Raw genomic sequence first — 16,697 nt, forward strand, 5'->3', positions numbered from 1 at the left:
AGCCAGACTTACCCAATGAGCAATCCCATGGCTTCAACACACAATGAAAAGATAAACACCCAAAGACATACTGTAAGAAAACACAGACAGTCCTGCTGAAGGAGCGCTAACGAGGATATGATATTTCTGTCATGACTGGTCTGCAAAAAGACTGTGTGCATCAGGGGCTAGTCAAGGTTGAAGCTCCTTTGAGCCTGCCAGGAAAGTCATCAGGCTGCAGGGAGGGGAAGGGGGTGGGTGGGGGGGCACGTTTGATTTATGTCTCGTGCCACTAGGTATTTCAGCCACTGATAGCCTACACAGTGCTTAGCAGCTCAATTGAATTAAGGTATTTTAAAAGGGTTTTTGCTGCTACTGCTCTTTTGTTCTTGAGTATAAAAAAGAAATCATGTCACCATTGCAAAGACAGGTAGGAGAAGGCAAAAGATGTGAGGGTAGTTTTCTTTAGCTGGTAAACACACCGCCATACAAAGCATGTGGTTACTCTTACCGGATGTTCAAACGCTCGACTCAGCAAGCTGTATCTCCTAAATGTCGATAGCTCTGCCACCTAATCTTTGTCTATAAACACACGATGAATGTTATACGTGACTTGCACGGTCATCTGAAGATAACTTGGCCAATTTGTTTAAGCAAACACGATTACAGCTTTTCTGTTGACATAATGCTGTTGTTATCAATAAAATACTTTCATGTTTCTAAGTAGCCAGCCCAGCACAAATCTGGTTACAATCCACTGAAGAGTCCTTGAGTAGATTGAGCTCAGCTGCATTGTATATCTCCCAAACTGATTAGGCAGATGGAGTGCAGGAGGGTGTTTCTCATTGTGCAGACCTGACACTAACGAAACTTTATTGAAATACTTTCACGGACAAACAGTTGCTGCTGGACAGGGAACATGATGGTCCTCCTCTAAAGGCCTATGTAAGAACCAGACAAGGTTAATAATCAAATTATTATATTTACTGTAATAACATAAGCTACAGCAGTCTGTGTACCGATGAAGAGCACTTCTCTTGAAGAAAGCAAAAATGGTTTCTTTTCCAAGTGAATTCATTTACGTTTTCTAATTTGAAAAGTCATCCAAGAGCAGAAATTCATCTCACATTCTTAAGTGTGATACGCATCGATGTGACTGTCAGAAAAAAACAAATAGTGATTGGAAATAAGATACAAGTAAGCTCGTCTAATTTTTCAGAACAAGTGGACCGATTATTGGTGGAAAGTCAAATTTACACCCTGTTTAAAAAGTGCATTTTCTCAACCATCACCACTAGGGTTAGCAATCTAGCAGGGATGCTGAAAGTGTGCAAAAGAGGCTTTATTGTATATGTTTCAAAGATTAGATTTAGTTCCCGTTTTTTTCATGCCAATGTGCTCAGGCATCAGTTTCACATGTGTTTCCCTCAGAGACATCTGTGCCGTTCAAAGAGCAGTTGACTTGTGGCTTATTTATTACAAACCCCACTCCCCCTTAAAGATTCAGACCACATTAAATGTTGGTTCTTCAGATCTTTGCACTCTTGCCCATGTGGGGCAGCAGTTCGCACGGCAGCTGGGGTGAAGCCAGCTCTTTTGGTGCAAGTGATTTAGCCTGTTGTTGATCATGGTTTGCATGGGAATGTTTCCAGATGCTGTAACTGGGACTCCTGATAACATGAGCCACGCTTCAGTGGGGAAAACATCAGCAAGCCATAAAATAGAGGAGTCACAAGAGCATTTGCCATTTTGTCTTGAAGGGTTAGAGATGGTGTGCAGGCCTGGAATTTCCTGATCATCAAGGGAAGTTCAGTTAGATTTTGGCTTTTTTGGGGGGGGGGTACCTAGGACACAAGATAAAACAGTGGTTACAGGTCTAAGTATTTGAATTAAGAGAATGAATTGTTTAATTTTAATTGAGTAGTGAAATAATTAAAGAAAAGAATATAATTTCCCCCAAAAAATTGCTGGAAATTATCAACATTTGTATAAAGATCTGAGTCATAGGACATGAAGCATTAATGTTCAAACAAGCCCAGTGACATGGGGCGTGCTCACACTTGGCCCAGTTGCCTTGTAACATGCCTAGGCACAATTGTCCCTCCTACTTATTTCCCTGCTGGCCTGCACCACATTGCTGCGGGCCTGAGCACGCTTGCATCATCACTGAGATGTACACGCCTGATATTTGGTCAGGAATCTTGCAAGTCCCGTGAGAACTGATATGTTTGGTTTTTTTATATGATCAGCCTGTACAGTATGAGGGCATGAACTGTGAAAACAAAAGATTGCTTTAATAAATAACTCAAATTACTCAAAACAATACTTTATAATATTTTAATGAATAATTGCATGGAGCACTTTACTAATAGCTTACTTATATACTTAAATTGACTGATATCACAATATGATAAAGTGAAAGTCAAATATTATGTGCCATTTAAAATGTCAAATGGTCACCACCATGGCAGCAGATAAAGATATATATATGTGGATATAGGAATTTATATATATATAAAGATATATATATATAGATATATAGATATATATATAAGATTTCTTTGAAATTGTCAAATGTTAAGCCTTAGTTTTCAATTTCTACCTTGATTCATTCATTCTAGATGATTGTTTTCATTCTTTAGAACTCAGTGAAGTACAAAAAGCATCTTTAGCTTTCCAGGGGGATCTCCTTTATGGAACACACTCAACAAAACCACCTCAGACCCAGATCCAGACTGGGTTGCACCACATCAAGGTGCTCTAAATATGCAACAGACATTCAAGATTAAGGACTTGAAGAAAGGAGGTAGATGGTCTCACAATATAAAGGTGATCTTAATGTGCAACAGATATTTAAGATTAAGTACTTGAGGACACGCTTGACAAAATCCAATTTCCTTCCTTTTGCCCCCACCCATTTGCGATAGAGTTATTGGCTGTGTTTCTGCTACATACTGTTAGTAGTGTTGCACAAACGTCGAGAATAATTCAGGTGCTGCAATGGAACGTTGGAATTAATTGATAAAATATGATAATCCTGTGCCTGTAATTGCCTACTTGCACTCGACACTACCCCAATTCCCCTCATCACAACAGCAGACAGCTAAAAGTAATTACTATGGAAACACTATTTTACTTGCGAGAATGGGGGAGTAGACTGAAAAGAGGTTGTAAGTTAAAATGCAAGACACATACAGTAGACATGCAACAATTCTCTTGAGTCCCACGATACACAGGCAAAAAGTATTGTTTATCACGTCTTCATTAGATAAAGCCCAACATAATTAGGAAAGTAGGCCCTATAAAAAAAAGTGAAAATCCAATGGGATGGAGTCTTTGATTTTAGACAAAGAATTTACAGAGCAAGAAGTAAACCAATCCACAGCCAGGCCATAAACTAAGCTATAGATTTTGATGTGAGGACAACTTGATTGAGGCTGAAAGCTCTGTGGCCTGAGATAGCCTCTGCGTGGTCAGGATGCACTGAAGTCTCAGCACGTAGACTGACAATAGAGCAGGCTCACAGGGTGGAGTCCCACCACTGCCACTGCTATGTGGCTTCCCACCTATCTGATCACAGCAAAGAGAGAGAGAGGCTATATTAGGAGGGGTGAGGGACAATCACCAAATCCTTTACCACAAAGAGCCCTCAGTGGAGCATGCAACCGCCATGCGCAATCAGTGTTAGTCACTATTTTCGACATTGCTCAAGTCAAAACAGCTGCAAACATTAACCCTGGTTATATTTTAGCAAGCCAGAAGCAGCCAGGATAACCAGCATGCGCAGAAGGACAAGTGCAGACTTGTCAAGTTAAAAGGGGAATGTCACCAAGTTGTAAACACTTCCTGTCAGGAAGGGAGCACTTCCTTAATCCTGGAGCAACCAAGCCATGCCTTACTTTCCACAAAACAACTAAAGATAGCGGCTTGCTTTGTCAACCCACATTCAAATCACAAGAACAGTTTTGGACTGTAAAAACAATACAAAAAAATATCAGTCGAATGTGACCTCTTGCAAGTAGATCATAGAACTAAGCAGCTTATGGTTGATTAGACCCATTTCTCATTCACAGACTGACTGAATGTCTGAAGTCTCTCTAGGAGGAAACAGAGGTGTTCAGCTTCCTGGTGGGCATTCCGATCACAGGGCAGCTCTGTTAGCAAGCAGGAAGCCTGGCTGCCTCCTGCAGCGTGACACAAACACAACAGCCTGCACTCACACACGGGAGATTAAATGGCAAACAGATCAACTTGCCCTCAAGAATACAGTATTTGATGCAAATAAATAAGTACGTGGGTTAAGTTAAAATTTAGACTATTTTAACTATTTGAAGGAAGAGCTCATATTCTCTGTTTTTCGCCTCAGATGCTTTGCATGCTTAGGGCTCAATTTGTTTCTGTTTAATCAGAGTGTGACGATTTGCCTGGCCACCAGCACTCCCTCCTTCTGTGCCCTGCTACGCACACACTGTCATTAAACAAAACCGAGCCATGTGTCTACAACTCCCCAGCAGCCCTCGTCTACAGGCTAATTGTGACCTGGTGGAATCATGGGACTGTTGTTCTGATGCAAAGCTAGGAAAAGCAAATGGAGCAACAAACATGACCCTCTCCTTTGGGACTCTTCACACTGGAACGATAGAAGGGAAATATAAATTAAGCAAACATTAAATAAATGTCAGCAGACTTATAACTTCCAGGCACATGCGGGGTGGATGAGTATAAAATCAAACAATGTACCATTCAATAACGCAACATAACAGAATCATGACTTAAATGTATCAGGATTTGTGGTGTCACCAAAATGATACTTTGATGAAAAGCCAAAGCTTTCTGTGTTTAATTCAATAACCGCTACATTATGGCTTCCAGAGCTTTCCCTCTACAGGATGACTTCATTCCTGCACCAGAGAAGGCGGGGCTGAACGCCGTTAGGCTGCGAACCAAAGAGAACTGAGCTTTTTCCTTCCTTTCAAAAGTGCCCTTCCAGGATTCTTGTTTAGGTCACAGAAATCTTCTCTGACACTGCTTTGTTGTTGACTGCTGACTGAAATTCAACAAACTCAGATGTATAGAGTATGTTTGGCATGAAAAGAATCCCATTGTATTCTGGAAAGTCAGAATTGAAAACTCGCAGACTTGAACTGCCCAAGGTGACTCAGAAAAAATGCTTCGAATGCTTAAAATAGTTCAGGAAATGTGTGGCATTCTCTGCACCTCAGCAGGCCGTGTGGGTTAAACGGAGAATAAAAATCACGTCTGGTATCTTATGCCAACAATATCATAGTCTGGACTTTAAAGCAGCAGACTGTCATATTTATTTTTAAGCAATTGCTCAGATGATCAAAATAGTGATCTACTTACTTTAAAATGTGAGTCAGTCTGCCCAACGCTGACGGTAACTAGTGTGTCACGGAGCATGATTAAGAAAACAACAGCTGCAGAATACAGCTTTCACACCACCCTGGATCATTTCTACCAGCGCATCACATTCCATACTTTACATGACGTTACATTTTATTGTGTTTGTCTGACTAAAACAGGACGGATGGTATGGTAACATGTTTGACTGAAATAAGATCTTTCAAAGCCTGACTACCTGGATAATGCGGTTGGGGACTGATTTACTCAGTTTAGTTCATGCTTTAATGTTCCCCGAACTAGCTAACTGTTCTTTCTTGTTCCTTAATTCCTGGTGTGGGACAGATGGCACAGTGGCACAGGCTGCAAGGCCAAGACAAAATATTTCTGGATAGAGGAGGAGGAAAAATGTGTAAACTGTCCATTTTTCATTAAAGGTGTTTTAATTTAAGTCCGCCGGTCAACAATGATGCCACCTGAGAACTATGGATTCACTGACCCAAATAGCTAGATGACATATCTGTTTAATTACTGCCAATCCATTGAATTTAATCATGTGGTACTGGATTGGTATACTGTATCAGCTGATACAGTGTCCTGGGAGTATCAGTGCATTATTACTTCTATCTTTTTTCATATGTGACACAAAAATACACTGGTGCAAAGTCTCACTGCAACCAGGACAATTTTGGAGGTGGACTGCTATTGATTCTTTCCAAGGTTGAGTATACTGGCACAACAGCAGTCCAATTAAACAGCCTTATCAAGCCCGTGGCTAAGCTCAGCTGAAACTGTGTAAACCGCATAGCAAATTATTCAATAAAAGAATGCATGTCTTTCTTATCAAAGCTTAATATTTCCAATGTATTCAATTATTCTGCTTGAATCAATTTTTTTTTTTTAAATCTGATTTTTTTTCCCAAACTGCATTACAAAATATTCTTTTATGAACACTGTGACTTCTACGAAGCCAAAGAGCAAAAAATAAAAAGGATTGTGGAAGTGCAAGGAAATAAGGCACATCCTGCAACAGTCAGACATCCAGTTAGGCTTGCCAGACCTCACCAACTGCACTTAAAAGGGTCGCTATAACAAAACATGATGGGCTCTGATGTTTTCATACATTTCCCGGCTCTCTGAAGAAAAAGCACTCTCGCACACACAGGTGATATTGATGTTTGTGCTTGACATTTCTCCTATCACTATAGTCGAGATGAGTGTGAAAGGCCAGTGGGATACATCTATAAAACTCCACTGATATCTGGAGTGCCAGGCTGAAAGGCCAAATGAAGATATTCAGGTTGTGAGGAAATGAAGCTGAGCACAGATCAGCCATGCACTGCAGGCACTGTAATCAGGAGGAGAACCAGAGCTTTCTGCCCACGCAAGGCTGTGGCTCAGAAGGTGTGTCAGGTAATGCTGTCAGCTCTTTCACACGCACCGCAGACACAGCAACATTTCAAATTAAATCCAATAGTTCACATACAAATGGGTGTAGCAAAAAAAAGAAAACAATTTTATCCACTCTGAAAAAAAGGAAAAAGTCTAAATAAGGGTTTATATAATGCCGGGCCCCTCCTATGTGACATTGAGTCTAGCATATATTTTGATATGACATAAATACTGCTGTAGTATTTTTAACCCGGGATGAGTTGCTACACATGAATACCTTTGAACTACTTAAAAAGAGTCATCAATCGCGTTTTTTTTAAATGAGAATATTCAATGATCCTGCAGTCCACATACTTACATACATATACATATATATATGTACGAGACAACTTTCTCTGTCGACAGTGACTCACTGCACCTGTATTATACGTAGTCAAGCACATAACCCCTAGCATTTTACAGACTGTTTTCTTTTCAACAGGCAGAACAAAGGTTGTCTGTCCAGTCAGTGGCCTTCAGTGCTGCAGATAATATGTTGATTCTAAGCTAGGTTAAAAAGCTGCTGGCAATAGGATTAATATATGAGATATACTCTCCTTCTCCTGAAACTCACAGCAATAAACACTCTAATAGCATTTCCAAACCACTGCACTATTTTCTAGCTGTGATCCTTCTGGGCAAAAGGAGCCAAACAGCTAAGGTTCTCTCCAAGCACTCTTCTCCAAAAGCTGGTTTTTAACACTATAAGATAACGGTATAGATAATAACAATCATTTGGCTGAGCCCCTGTTGGGTGAAAATGCACCACTGGACTGCAGGAACAGTGTGGTTGGGGTTTTTTTGTTTTTTTTTTGTGCTTCCCCCCCCCAAAAAACTTGAAGGACTCAATGAGGAAGGAAAGAGCAGTGTCACAAGGCTGCACAATCAATCAAAATAAAACCACAATCTCTATTCAGGCTTTTATACAAAGGCTAATTGCTTTTGAGAAAAACAAACTCAAAAATCATCAGTGAGACTTCTTGCATCCCAACACTTTTCAGGAGCCCAACATGTGGCTCTGGTCAGCAAAATGAACCGCTTATCAATGACCTCCCTCAACTGTTCTTTGTGTTGTGCTTCCTGCTTTAACTTGGGGCCATAACTGCCAGGGGCACTCAAAACATGCGACAGTACACTATAAATGCAAGAACTGTGTGTGTGTGTGTGTGTGTGTGTGTGTGTGTGTGTGTGTGTGTGTGTGTGTGTGCGCCTCTTTCCTCAATTACCTCAACAATCACACATCTGAACGGTGTCAAACTTGGCGTGCTCAGTGCTGGTGCCCTGAGGAAGTGCACTGCCAAGTTTGAGGGTCTGGAGTCTGAGATGACAGAGCCATTGAGATGATGAACAGAGATGACAGACAAGAAACTGGGGCACCTTTGATGCTGTCTGAAAGTACGAATGTATGTACGCATGTATGTAACAAATAAAAGCAGTTAGACATCAAAGACGATGGGACAGTGCAGAATTCAACTGACAGATGACAGGCAGAGTGAGTGGGATCAAAGTCAGAGACTTTCAGGGAGGTTTTGTGACGCCACACAACCAATGGCCCCTCAAACAACAGACAATGGATTAATAAAATTATATGGCTGATGGGACCCAATATTTTGTGTGGATTTCCATGTGGCTGAAAATCTCTGACCGTGACATTAAGTGTTGCGCACCAATCGCAGTAGAAATGCGATCAAGGCCACACTACCCGAGTCTTATTTAAATGACTGAATGACTGCCAACTATCCTTGAGGCTCAAGTCACTGCCGAAGGTTGAAGTAGGAAACATAGTAGAGCAATGGATGAGATATTGTGAAAGCAGTTGACTTTAGCCGGCAAAAATAAAGCCAGGAGCTACAATTAAATTCATGCCAAACAACCAATGGTAGTTCCACTTATACCACAACATAATTAGTTCTGCTTTAAGGCTCAACTTTCCACCAAATTAAAATGAAATCAGCCATTTTTTTAAATATAGGTACAACAGGATCTTCTTGGTAGAGATAACAATGGTTTCCCATTGATCCAGTTCTCGTAGAAATGTGGAGTGAATGTAGAAGAAGGAACAGAGAGGCAATCAGTTGATCCAGATACCTCTGGTAGCTGCACAAGAGCTGTCTGGGTTTCTGCTTCAACTGCAGGCTTCTATAGATAGATATGGAGCCAGCTCATAGGATCACTCAGTCAAAGGGACCCCGAACCCCGAAAGGAGCCACGGCTAGATTGGAACAGCGCATTTCCTGGTGCACAGGCAGACACTGATGATGACGGGTTGGCACTTCACATGGATGCCGCAGCCTGTCAGGTCCGCGCTTCTGCTTTTGTTTATACATTTCTGAGTGGAGTTCGTCATCACTTTCAAGTGTCCTTGAGAAAAGTTAGGTTAGTGCTGAGTAGAGCGATGAGCTGGGAGATGAGGCCTTTAATTAGCTCCAAGGCGGGCTGGTAATTGATCACCCCTTTCTACTCATTCTTCCATGAAGGGCTTGGCATCATTAGAAACAAAATATTTCACAATGCCTTGAAAACTCCTTGTAAGATTTAGATTTGAATCAAAATATGGAATCAAAATCTTTAAACTCTATGGACAAGGAGCTCAGCTATTGATTGATAAAGCTGTCAGCTTGAACGCTGATGAAAATGCAGCAGGTTCATTGTATGTTACAACACTACTGCATATAAAACTTGCCTCAATTTGCTTTTTTCTGCCATGAACACCCTGTGAATATAAATGGACTTGGTAAAATACGCTTGATGCTTCCATTGGCATTTCAGGCATTAGGTGTGCGGTGATATAATTAGCATTCATGAGTCAAGTAATTAAAACATCAATGTAACCAAGAAGAGCTGTTAAGACACTTGCTCTTTGCTGAGTCTCCTACAGTTGAGTCTGTGCTGTAAAAACAACCAGACACTTTCTCTGAATCGCCATTTTGTGTCTGTGTGGATGTCTGTGAGCTATGAGACGGATAATAATCCCTGTCCAGATGTCTGGTTAAAGACAAGGACTCGCATTTTTGTTTGACAAAAGCAGCTATGCTATAAAACTGGTTGGACATCAACAAACAAGAACACACTGTGAATTCCTTTCAACACTAACCTAAAGTTCATCCTCCCGCTGACTGCTGACACACTGATCTCCAGCAATACAGAGCACTGGCTGATATTATCAGCACTTTTAAGATCCTCATCTGGAGGGTTTTTCTAACAAGGATTAAAAAAAACGTGATCATGGCCGGCCATGTTTAGAAATAAAATCAGCCGTACAGCTTCAGTGCGCTCTAAGAAGCAGGGATCACAATGACACACGTGTTATAAAAGCACCTATAGGAGGTAAGACAATTAAACAAATTAAAGCTATTTTCCCACTATAAACTTCCTTCTCCTCCCGGGGGCGTCAGATGATCGACAGTAAGGAGTGTATAATGCAACATAAAAACCCACAAGACATTTTTTACAAAGTCAAGTAAAAGCATCCTGATTAATGCTGTAATGGATTATACTGCATAAACTACGTCAAGCGTTGTGTTTAGTTGCCGAAAATATGAGAGCGTGATGAATTCTGAAAGTTGATATACAGTTTACAGCCATACTGATGCACTGGTGTGGCCATAAGTGAATGTTATTGGCCCATCACAGATACAAAGATATATCAGTTATAGGGTGTATATATTGTCATATTGTCCAATGTCAAAGTTTGGGGTACTTTTTTTGGGGGTGGGGGGGATTTGAGCACGAATGTAATTTGGGAAAATAAAGTTCACTATTAAATTGTAAAATATATATATATAAGTAAAATGTTTTTGATATGACATTTGAAGGATGATTGTAGTAAGATTATGATGTACCAATATTGTAACTTTGTGCTCCCTTATATTGGTCCCAGTCAAGCTCAAATTATTAAAATACATGACATCACTTTTCAGTCCTTTTGGAATGATAAAGTTTATCGTCATGCTGTAATTGTTTCCGCCTCCATTTTACAAATCTCACAAGTGTTACGACAACAGCAAATCAATACTGGAATTTTCTTACTACCCACTATTGATAGAGGCATCGGCCCTAAGAATCCTGTATCAGTCAGAGCCAGTTACAGTCCCAGATATCTCCAGTTTTCCTTCAAGTCAACAGACACTCCCAGGCACGGTGTGAAAGGCTGTTTTTTTTTTTTTTCTTCATCACACATCCCCTTCCACAACTACGTCATTTTATTTCACCCTCAGCACCTGACAGGAAACCTTTAAACCCTTCTCTCCCCATATTGCTTAAGCCCACCAGCTGTCAGTACTGATTTAGCTCATCCAGAACATCATCGAAACTGGTAGGTACAAGGTATTCAAACCATATTACACAATTCCCTGCCTGTCTGTTAAAGCCATATGTGCACATGAAGAGTGAGGAAAGCCAACTGTATTCCTGGCTGGAGATTCTAAATAAGCTTCAATTAACAACTGTAATCTGTTTAACCAGCTTGCAAAGCTGTAGTGGTTGGGTGGAAATGATAAATTCTGGTTTCCTTGTTGTTTTAACAATAACACAGAGCTGTGTGATTAATAAAATCGGACACCAAGTTCAAGGAGGCGGCTGAATACAGCGGCTGGCTGTTTGCGAAAACAAACATTCACAGGAGAGAGTGTTTTATGAGCTTCCAGACCTCAGTGTTGAGGGCATAAGGGAAATATAGATGGCAAAAACAGTTGGGTTCTTTGGCCCGAAAGTCTTCCCTCACTGGCGTGACAGATAATGTGAAATATAAATAACTGCGCCGAGTCAAAAGTCAGGTGCAAAAGCAAACACGACGAGGGAGTAAATCACATTTCAAGAGTACAGTTGCAATCAAGGAATGATCCATCTTTTGCACATAAGGAGGACGCAGTGTGTATTTACGTGCCAGTTCTCTCCTCTAAACAAGAGCTACGTAGATGCTGCCGTCGCATTCCTCAGCGACATCACACTCAAGTCATCATGCAGCTACGTCCTTAACCTCACTGACACTGAACATCTAAGGTTTCTCCAAATGAACCCAGTGAGTATAAATTCCTGAGAGGCCTGACATGACAGTGCGCACCAGCCTGCATGCACTCTGCCTGTCTGTCTCCACCTTCTCTCTCTGCTGATGAGCGTGCAAACAGTTCCCTGCGTGCCCCATCACCTATGACACCCCCAAAAAAGAAAAAAAGCACCGTCGTGCAAGTCATGCACTGGTGAAAGAAGGAGCCCGTTTACTATCCTCAAAGAAGAAATTCTTCTTTTTCCACACAGAGAGTAAGATATAACATTAAGAATTCCGAAGTACATGGCGGGGGGAGACAAGACACACAGTAAACTGACACAGTAGGCAAACCACAGACGGGGTTACTTATAGCTTAAGAGGAAGTCTTATTTAAAGCTGGTACGGCTGTAGGAAGCTCTCGCTGTACTGGGCCTTTCTGAGCAGGGGTGATGTCTGTCTGCTGCCAGAGGGAAGACGGGTATGGTGCTGGTAAGGTGCATATTTTCGATCAGGTGTGGTTATAAGCTTCATACCTGATTCTTGGGACTGGCACCAATACCAATAAGGAGATTCCAATGGCCGTATTGGCTGAAATTAGGGTTGTGCGATGATACTGGACCCCCCCTCCCCAATATCTGATATTTGCACAGCTAATTTTGCCAATATCTACTGATGCTGCTGAATTTAAAGCTCATAAATGTTCAGTGTTGATGTTGTGTTATTTAACAGTATTGTATTTCAGTATCATAAATAAGTCAATTTCCTCCTGGCTCTTTCCTCTCTGATAGTTGATGTCAAGACTCTTTCAAATACCGGTACTTGTTTTTATTACTTCAGTCCATGCTGTCATCCTTTTAAAAGACAAAAGTCCTGGTATTGTGGAAAGACCTTGCCTGGTTATGACTGAGATTTTGACCTATAAACAAATAACTTCACCCACAGGAGAAAGTATAACTGCTACAAGAACAGTCACTGAATTAAAGTTATGCTTTGAATGTGTCACATTGTTTTTTTGGGAATAAAATGCATATACTGGCAGGCACCCTTATAACCTACTAGGCAGGTGTTTGGGGAGAACTTAACCCAAGTCACCAAGCACATAGATGTAGTCATACATGTAATTTCCTGTATTAAAGGTTCTGGATTTGAACTGTGTGACCTCCCCACAGAAAGCCTACTCCCTCAGGTTAGTCATTATAGGTGGATGTCGCAACTCAGGTGGACAGACATTGTGGCAAGTCACACCGGTTGGCAAGTTTTATAACCTTTTTTAGGACACGCTCGCACCGAAATTTTGTTTAAGAAGTCACCAAACTCACAAGGGGAGAAAAAAAGCGTGTGTTTTCAGCAATATTTGCCTCAAAAGGGTAAACGTGCTGCCTCATTAACAAGAATAAAACCTTCCCCTTCAGAAAGGGTGACAGGTGAACTGGTTTCCGCTCTGGAGTTTTTATTTGACCATTTGAGCTTAACTTCACCCACCTTCTCCTTGTTGTTGTCGTGGTCGGACGGAGGTGAAGTGGGAGATTTAACACTCCCGACAGCAACAGCTTGAGTGACCGTGACAGCGCCGCCAGGAGCCGGGCTGCTCTTTTCCACAGTTTCCACCTTTATAAGCCGGTGTTTCGGTGAGACGTACTTGATATCCGGCGACCCCACAGTGTTCAAACTGGAGCCAAATGAAATATTTCCACCTGGAGTGTACGGGTCCTCGAAGTCCAGTTCCTTTTGTAGTTTGTAAGCAGCGAGGATGTCCGGTTGAGCGGGGCTCGGGAAGGTGGCCCCGGAGCTTGTTGGTTGAAAGCCAGGCGCACCGGGCACACCGGTGTGGCAGTGTCTGTAGTCCGGTTTCGGGGGCGCCGGAGGGGGGGCTTTGGTAGTTTTGAATCCTAGGTGCTCCTTGAACCACTTGGCCATGCTGCCAGTGCATCGCTTACAAGTCAATGAATGGAGTTTAGTTCGACCTTTCCTGCCAGCGGAGCCCGAGTCTGGTCGTCAAAGTGGGATCCTCGGGTCACCCGCAGCCAGCCCGCCGCTTTCGGAGCGTGTCGCCAGTCTCGTGCGGCTCCGTCTGTCCGGAGAAGCTGAGCCGTGGGAGGGAAGGAGGGGGAGCGAGGTGGTGGTGGTGGTGGGGGGGGGGGGGGTATCAACCACGGGCACTTTCCAATATGCCCCGCCGCAACTCTGTCAAACACTCTAACACACACACACGCGCGTGCACACACTCACACTCTCTCTTTCTCTTTCTCTCTCTCTCTCTCCCCCAAACACACACACATACACACACACATACACACGCCGTTTTCGCTTTACTGCTCGGCTGCGCTCCACGTCAGGTTTCCAGACTACGCAACAAGGGAGCGCCTGGGCAGGAGGAACACACGCCCCCCTAACAACCTGCCCTCCCTACCTGAGAACAATCACTGCCACCTACCGGACTCAAGAAACTCCACCAAGCCGCGTTCATACGCCTGCAAATGTCACAAGCGCTGAACGTTCTGTCTCAGGGCTTTTAACTCTGCTGGATGGAGAAGCCCACAGTTTCACGGGCTTGTATATGGAAGACCATTTCCGCCAGTAAAGGAAAAATAATTTAAGTTAAAGCTTAGCCTCGGAGATAAAAAAAAAAGAATATTCTCATGGCAAGCCATAAATTATGAAATGAAAAGTCAAAATGATGACATGGTGATAATTATAAGATAAAAAGTTGTAATTGTACAAGAATATGAGATACTTCAAATGTATTCAATACTAAGTCATAATTATGTGGTTAAAAACACAATTATGAATTATGATAATATCTCATAATTATGACTTTTCATCCCAGACTTGTGACTTTTTAGTGATGACTTTTAATCCCTTAATTTTATTTTATTTTGAGTTTTATCTCATAGTTTCAAGGTTTCATCTCATGAATATTTTTCTTAACCTCATGGTAAAGATCTCTCAACTCATAATTTTGACTTTTCAACTCATAGTTTGTGAGAATGTGAATCTGAATGAGATTTTGCTCTCTTACTAGAATCAAATTAACGTAATCCAGATCATCCCATTTTATTCCATCATTTTACTGCTTGCCAGAGAAGCCTCTTTTTTTAATTAAACATGCCAACACATGATTGAAACCCTTAGGTGTCTCCTAGAGACTGTATGTTTTATGCTAGGTGTAACACACCACGAAAATGATTCATTGTTTATTTCTTTAAAGCGGATGGCGTTCTATGTCCAGATATTTAGAAGTAGACCTAATAGAACTTGGAGCTTTACGCCACCACTCCAAGTCAACATTTTTTTGTCGCACCAATAGGACTCAAGGGCAGAGTGTCCCTTGCTCATCTGCAGCACTCACATGTCCAGATGGCCAACGCAGACTATTGCATTGCAAATGACTTGTGGAGAGGAATGGTGGAGTGTATAGGCCCACCAGGTACAGCAGCTCTAAGTTAATTAAAGAAATATGGGAGGGGTAAAGTAAAACTGGTCTCTAATGTGCCTTTCAATCTCTTTGACGCAGAATGTCGTGGGGTCACGTGGCAAATATGAATTGCCTTTTGCAATCAGAGGGCAGATGAAAGGAAGAAAGAAAGAAAAAAAAAAACCACTGACATACTCCAGCCACAGTCTGCATTATTAACAGGAGTCATGGCTGCAGTGGAGCGGGATTTTATGAAGCAATATTTCTTTTTAATAACACCACACACGCAGCCTTGAGTGCTCATACTTGAGCAAGTGTACAGATCAGAGTTTAACCCTGCCAGGCTCTTGGGAGAGACAACTCTTTGCTCTAGAGATCTAAATCTATTATTTCTGTCCTGAAATACTCCCATCGCTTCCCCTTTGGCCAAGCACATAGAGATGTAGCCCCAAATCCCAGACATTAATGTGTTAAAGTACTGTACAATAAAAAAAATGTTAAAAAAAAAAAAGCTTTTAAATGAAATACAAAGAAAATTGATTCAGATGAGCCTTGGTTCCCTGCAGCACTTTTCATTGTGGGAAAACAATTTCTCAGGAAAGGTAAAAGCAAAAAGGCCTGTTCCAGCTCACACATTAAACGCTTTAGTTTAGGGCACATCTATAGGAACATCGCCTGGGCTGCAGAGTAATGGCCTTTTTCATGCGGTAGGTATTAGAGGATCTGTGGTGGGCAGGAGCAGGTGTGTCATTCAGGTTTCTGAGCTCAATCATAGATCTTTTATTGCATTGCTAAAATTGCATTCGCTTATTTTTTTTCGAGCTGCCATAGCCATTAAAATGCAAATCCTGTAATCCAGTATCTCATAGGATACAAATAGTCCTCTTAAGTAGCAGGCACAGTGATTGCCAGGGAGAATGCATAGGGTTTGATTCTGCAAGTATGTGAGGTGGTGCTGTAAGTGTATTAGCATAAAATTTCAATACCTCTCACTAAAAGAGAAAAAAAGAACTATGAGGAAAACAGAGTTTTAGGGTCAGTCATCGTTTATGGTCAGAGTCTTGTGACACTATGAACTAGCCTGACCCTCTCTCATGCCACCTGACAACTGCATGACTTTAAATACTGAAGGTCTAATGTCTGTTTTTCTGTGATGGAAGTGGGGGCGGCGATATAGCAGGAGACATACAATTCACCAAGCTCAGACAAGATGTCAGCTTAGGTTTGCTATAGGGGCATTTTTTTAATGCCTTCAACAGTTGCTGCACAGCTCAAACATTTGACATGCTGTATGCAAGACATGTGACAAGTTTATTTTCCTTCCTTAACTCGGTTGCCTCTGGGGTTTCTCCTGCGCTGCTGTAAATGATTCTACAGCAGGACCCGGGTGGGCTGTGGTGAGGACTGGCAAATCACAGAAGTGATTTATCAGGACATGTCAAACCTATATTTTGGGGCAATTTTAGTGCTATAGATGTCTGTCTGCAACCAGAATACAACCTGCAGTCACTGCTATCTAGATAT

The 16,697-nt window shown here is 41.8% G+C and overlaps 1 protein-coding gene across 4 annotated transcripts in view; it reads right to left on the reverse strand.

Moving 5' to 3' along the window:
* The window catches only part of shf (Src homology 2 domain containing F), a 101,719-nt gene extending 87,551 nt beyond the window's left edge, over window positions 1-14,168 (reverse strand). The window contains exon 1 of one of the 4 annotated variants that reach the window (XM_086188414.1): window positions 13,241-14,168. In XM_086188414.1, coding sequence (XP_086044540.1) covers window positions 13,241-13,675 — 435 coding nt within the window. In that variant the 5' untranslated portion in view covers window positions 13,676-14,168. The remainder of the gene's footprint in view (window positions 1-13,240) is intronic. The other 3 variants (XM_086188422.1, XM_086188433.1, XM_086188441.1) reach the window with 3 other exon arrangements.
* Window positions 14,169-16,697: the final 2,529 nt, after the last annotated feature.

Source organism: Aulostomus chinensis, chromosome 2, assembly GCF_037954235.1.
Source record: "Aulostomus chinensis isolate RoL2024-O1b breed Wild chromosome 2, RoL_Achi_v1.0, whole genome shotgun sequence".
Lineage (NCBI taxonomy): Eukaryota > Metazoa > Chordata > Actinopteri > Syngnathiformes > Aulostomidae > Aulostomus > Aulostomus chinensis.